Source organism: Branchiostoma floridae, chromosome 1, assembly GCF_000003815.2.
Source record: "Branchiostoma floridae strain S238N-H82 chromosome 1, Bfl_VNyyK, whole genome shotgun sequence".
Classification (NCBI taxonomy): Eukaryota; Metazoa; Chordata; class Leptocardii; order Amphioxiformes; family Branchiostomatidae; genus Branchiostoma; species Branchiostoma floridae.
This window is the reverse complement of record NC_049979.1, coordinates 29,867,622-29,873,440: the sequence shown is the minus strand read 5'-3', so window position 1 is coordinate 29,873,440 and position 5,819 is coordinate 29,867,622. Positions and strand designations below refer to the sequence as shown.

At 38.9% G+C, this 5,819-nt stretch overlaps 1 protein-coding gene across 1 annotated transcript; it reads right to left on the bottom strand.

The window, feature by feature from the left end:
• Nucleotides 1–1,538: 1,538 nt before the first annotated feature.
• LOC118414228 (replication protein A 70 kDa DNA-binding subunit B-like) lies at nucleotides 1,539–5,328 on the bottom strand. The gene is made up of 3 exons (XM_035818126.1): nucleotides 5,202–5,328; nucleotides 4,263–4,322; nucleotides 1,539–3,877 (listed from the first exon to the last, which is right to left on the bottom strand). Exon 3 carries the CDS (start codon nucleotides 3,662–3,664, stop codon nucleotides 2,711–2,713), a length of 954 nt encoding a protein of 317 aa, XP_035674019.1. The 5' UTR covers nucleotides 3,665–3,877; nucleotides 4,263–4,322; nucleotides 5,202–5,328; the 3' UTR covers nucleotides 1,539–2,710.
• Nucleotides 5,329–5,819: the final 491 nt, after the last annotated feature.

Below are 5,819 nucleotides of genomic sequence, written 5' to 3'. Positions count from 1 at the left end.
GGCGCGACTGGCGGGGTTCACAATTTCTGCACTACATCAGCAAAATGTAGCGGCTCAAATTGGATGATTTACGAAGGAAACGTTGAATAAAGAAACATTATACAAAATTATGTGATTTTAGGCGAAGTTTTTCCACCAAAGTGGTGTTGAATTCACGCGGCGTTTTTTCTCGTCTCAGACTCTTTGCACTCTACCCTTCTCTACATGTGCAAACTGGAAGACTATATGGACAGATTTTACAAATAGACCGTCCGTTCATGTATCTGATGTTTTAGGTTCTTGAAATGCATGTACGCTGTCCCAATTTTCGTATTCCGCGGGCCAAAAATGGAAATCACCATCTTCGCATATTTACAGGTTTGCGATAGCAAAACCTGTTCTGTTTTTGTTGGCATTTATGGGCGCCGCCATTTTGTTTTACGGTGTATGACGGGAAGGGTGGCGCCATTTGGATATGACGGATTAGTGTGTTGTATAAAGTGATTAGATGACTAGGAAATGTGATCTTGTGGTCTTGTCGGTAACGGCAGGACGGCAAGAGACATAAGCATGAAGGGTTTATGTGTTTTAAGAAGGGATTGGATGGGATGGTTAGGAAATGTGATCTTGTACTCTTGTCGGAAACGGCAGGACGGCAAGAGACACAAGCATGGGGGGTTAGTGTGTTGTATGAAGGAAAGATGGAATGGTTAGGAAATGTGATCTTGTACTCTTGTCGGAAACGGCAGGACGGCAAGAGACACAAGCATGAAGGGTTTATGTGTTTTAAGAAGGGATTGGATGGGATGGTTAGGAAATGTGATCTTGTACTCTTGTCGGAAACGGCAGGACGGCAAGAGACACAAGCATGGGGGGTTAGTGTGTTGTATGAAGGAATGATGGAATGGTTAGGAAATGTGATCTTGTACTCTTGTCGGAAACGGCAGGACGGCAAGAGACACAAGCATGAAGGGTTAGTGTGTTGTATGAAGGAATTGGATTGGATGGTTAGGAAATATGATCTTGTACTCTTGTCGGAAACGGCAGGACGGCAAGAGACACAAGCATGAGGGGTTAGTGTGTTGTATGAAGGGATTGGATGGGCTGATCTTGTGCTCTTGTCGGAAACGGCAGGACGGCAAGAGCCACAAGCATGAAGGGTTAAGCATGATCGATTAGTATGTTGTAAAGTTAGTCACGGTAAGATCCCTAATGATAGAAGCTTGGAGAAGTAACTGATATATACTTGTTGCTTTAGGCACTGACTGGACTTTGATGATTAACACATGAAGGATAAAGAAATGACACAGAGGCTAGGATTCCCGTACTATAGTTTTGTAGAATTATAATTAAATGGAATAAGAGATACCAAAATGGTGGCATACGATAAATGAAACGAAAGGATATATATTGTTTATTAACAAATGCATATATGTATAGAAAGAAACAAATACATTTTGTAATATGAATAGATAAGTCATATTTTCTATATAGATAAAGGTATATATATGTTGACAAAACAGATATAAAAGAGTATTTATGACATTATAATAGTAGTAGAGAAACTTATATATCGCATATCGTCTAATGTTGATATGGCGAGGAAACAAATGGAGAGCAATAATGCTATTATGATAGATAACAGTTTTATAGGTAACAAGGTATATATATGTATGTATATAAAAAAGACAATGGATGGCTGACACATATGTGTAATAATTTTTACACTGCAATAAGGTGTGATATGAAGTGAGTTATTCCAGTATATATTTGGTCAAAAATGTATATATGTATATTATATAGGTCTACATTGGTATATATGCTGCCAAAAAACGGAGATAACATACAGAAGAAGTAACGTTAAAACAGTTATGTAGGTAACAATTCGTCGTTATGTTGACGAATGTGTATATAGTGTCAAAATGAGCAGGAATAATATAAAAGAATAGTAAACATGATATGAGGAAGTAGTAATGTACATTACTAGTTATACTATCATGATAAATACCTTACATATTGCTTATCGACAAATGTGTATAGATTGTGTAAAGAAACAAATAGATGAAATGATACTAATGCTATTATGATACCAGTTATATAGGTAAGAAGGTATCGCTATGTTGACAAAGGTCAAGGCATACGTGTAACAAGATTTTAAATACTGGTTAACGATGTTATAAGATGTGTTTTTTGCAGTGTAAATTTGACCATGTTCTTTCCGAATGTAGGTTTTTAAATGTAATCTGTCAAATGTATTTTAAGGTGTGTCGTTTTAAACGTCATGGGGATTATGAATCTTGTGAAGTGGTGTCGAGGACGTTGTCACTTATGTCGTGACATATTATGTTGTCTTTGTCATTTTTGGACAAGTGAAAGATCGATGTTTGCGTTTTCTCTGTTGTCCGATTGATGATGTGTGTTTTTTCATGGTCGCTTAATGACTCAAAAGTTTCAGGATCCATTTTGAGCAGTTGTTGGGCAGGTTTGTCAAACGCTGTGATCCATTTTTCCTCATCACCGTCAGCTAGTAATATTTGCAGGCGGTACGCAGTTTTGGTTACGTGACATACTTTTTTGCAGTTAGTACACGTGTACTTTTGTGGTGACGTTTCTGTTAATGCTTGTCGGCAGGTGGGATTTAAACACATTTTGTAGGTGGCCTTTGAGCCAGATATGGCAAGTATATCTGCCGTTACACGGCCACGGGCTGTCTTGTGTGTCATCAATTCTGTTAAGGACATGTCCTGTAGTCGGAGTCGTTTGTGATTGCCAGCAATGGCGTGATATCGTCATGTGGTATGGTTTTCATTGTTTCCAATAGTTCCTTCGATCTGTGATTGTTTTCATCTATCAGAACTGTTGTGTCTGATGTAACACTGAGTTGCGGGGCGTCATTGTAAATAGTTAGCTTAGCATTTTGGAGGTGAAGTACTGTCTTGTCAATTTCATATAGCGCAGTTTTGTCTTCTGCGTTCCAAAAGGTCACCGACACAGATGTCTTTGTGTCATCTGCGATGTCGATTATGGTCTTAGAAATTGGTTGACCATCATATTTTCGATGAACGGTAGTTGGAGGGTGTATGCGATGTATGATGCCGACAACAGAAACATAGCTGTCACTAGTCATAGTTGTTAAGTTGTCAATCGTGGTATAGACGGTGTCTACGTTGCAAGGAAGGTCAACGTTTGTTGGTTCTATGATAGTGTTATCCGTGAAGGTCAGTTCGAATTTGGTAGACGTGTACTTCTTGTTTGCTGGTTTAATGATGAAATTTTTGATTGTGTAAGTTTTGTCGACATCCATGGCATGGAACACTCTTTCAGCTGTCTTATTCCATGCCACGGCCTTTAGATTAGCAGTGGTATCTGCTAACATTAGACTTAGGCGATTTCCGGAGCTTTTCCCATGTAGTCTTGAAAATGGAGTGATGTCACTTTTGGATATGACTTTTACATGGAGTGTATATGTGCGGTTCAAATTGCTGTCGATGTCTGCAATGGCAATATTAGTATCAGGTGTGCTGGAGACGTTGTCGGTATTTGCCAGTGGAGGAGGAACTGCTTGTTCTGGTGCTGGTGGGTCTTTTTCTGAATGTTTGTGTGGGTTAGTTGAATTTTGGCGATTATGTTCAGAGGAGGACGGGTTAGGTGTGCAAGTTAGGTGGTCATGTTTTTTTTTAGGCATACTTATCAGTTCCAAAAGATATCTGTTATACTGTATGGGTTTACTGGTTCAATGTAGAACATGAATAGTTCATAACGTAGAAGAATACTTAAACACTCGTCGTCGGTGGCGTCGGACCAATGAACATCATCTGGTGATGGTGGCGTGTTCTCGATGTTTTTGCGACTGGTGTGACGTGGTTCATAGACAGAGTATGCCAGGTGGATGGTGTTTCTGCAGGTAAGGATATACATGTAATGTGTATTAACGAGGTATATTAGGTTAAACTGTCTAGACAGCTGAAATCAGGAGGAAACAGGCTGATACGCATGGCAGAAGAAAAGTTGATCCTGCTAAAAAGAAGTCTAGAACAGACCTGAGTCAGCTTCAAGCTATGACCAGTGTCATAGGACCTGTCACTCTCGTTTAGGAATGTTTAGCCACAGTCGACGAGGTAAGGCTGCTATCAAGGAGGATTTTACCATGGTCACTATTGTCCGAAGGAGGCCATATATTTGATATTTATGAAGGTAAGGTGTTTTGTGACGTGTTTTCTTATGGCAGTCATGATAATAGTTGTATAGAATCAATTGCGTAAAATGTCGATGTTGGCACTTACGGTATGAGTACGGTTGACAGGGTTGTTGGTCTGCTGTTGAAGGACGAAGCGCTAATAGACCTGGAGATAATAGAAGGAAGTTTTTTTATAGTACAACTATAGCTATACTTCAATGGTTAAATGGAAAATAGTCAGTATGGATTTGTATAATATTTATGACTGTAATTGAGTAGGTTGCGGAATTAGTGTGACGTTGCGAGAAAATGGTGAATATCGCCCTATGTTGATGGAGGTTATACATTGAGATAAAGCAGTAGACATTGATATGACTGAACGAATAGCGTGTAAAAAGCATCTCTGGGCGAAATATGTCGGTGGCACAAACGATAGGAGATGCTTTATTGGCTGCCCGGAAGAGTGGAAGACGACATGGTGATTGAAATAACACAAAGTCGGAGCAATAGGCAGTAGGGAAAAAAATATATGTCATAATATATGTCGGTAGCTATATTGTATGATGGTATGAATAAGCATATTGTTTAAGTCACATGTTATGTGATATTTTATGTTGGTTATTGTTGATGTCACGGCATACCTGTTAATATTCATATGTGTGACAATGTATTGCGTCCGGGGTCAGGTGATATCCTGTAGAGAAGCAGGTTGACAGAGATTGGATGAAATTTTGGAATAGTACAATGGGATACATGGATTGATATATTCCTTTTTAGTGCAGCTAAATATATTCATAATCTGCTAATATGTGCTTAAGTTGGCAAAATGTAAGAATGGAACACTTTGAATGATCTTTTTCTGAAGGATGACGGCAAAGTCCTTCTACAGGCAAAGGACTTCAAGAACGTTTTAGCAGTGCACGTAATGTTGTGTGTAGGACGTAATCTTGTGTGTATGTTCCTTACCTAGGTATAAATCATTTGCGTATAAAACAGACGCCCATGGTGGTGTGATAGCTAAGGAAAATGAAGTTGGAAAACTTACCGTAAATCGGAAGTAGTCGGAAATACGAACGATGTGATTAGATGTTTGGTAGGTAAACTGTCGTTGACACTTGAGAGCGGTTGGTTTGAACGTTGGTTGTCGTGACGGTGTTGTATATTCTTTTTATAACTCCACTGTAATGATAAGAATGTAAAGCGAATATGATGAAATGATATGTAAGATGTCTCAGGGTGTAAGTTCGATGGATGTTAACTTGTAAAGTAATCATGGTCATCTCTGAAGTAATCACTAAATTACGGGTGATTGCTGCATATGGATTGATGTTTATGAGTGACAGCATACTGATGTAAAACTAAATTATAAAGACAGGCATATACGTAGGGGAATCAAATTAAGATGTTAAGGTTATGGCTTGGCATATATTCATAAGAAACATGAGGGACTATATGATAATAGAAAGAGCGTAACAATAGCATCATTGAAGGAAGAATAAGTAGGTGTCCTAAACGACAGGATAGATATATTGACTTTTCAAATTAACTGAAAACGGCATGATCGCTACAATATCTCTGACCTTTTACGCAGACGCCCACGGTGCACTTGCATACGGGGTTGAAGTGGCAAACTCGACGAAAGTTTTCCCTCACAGATGTCGTC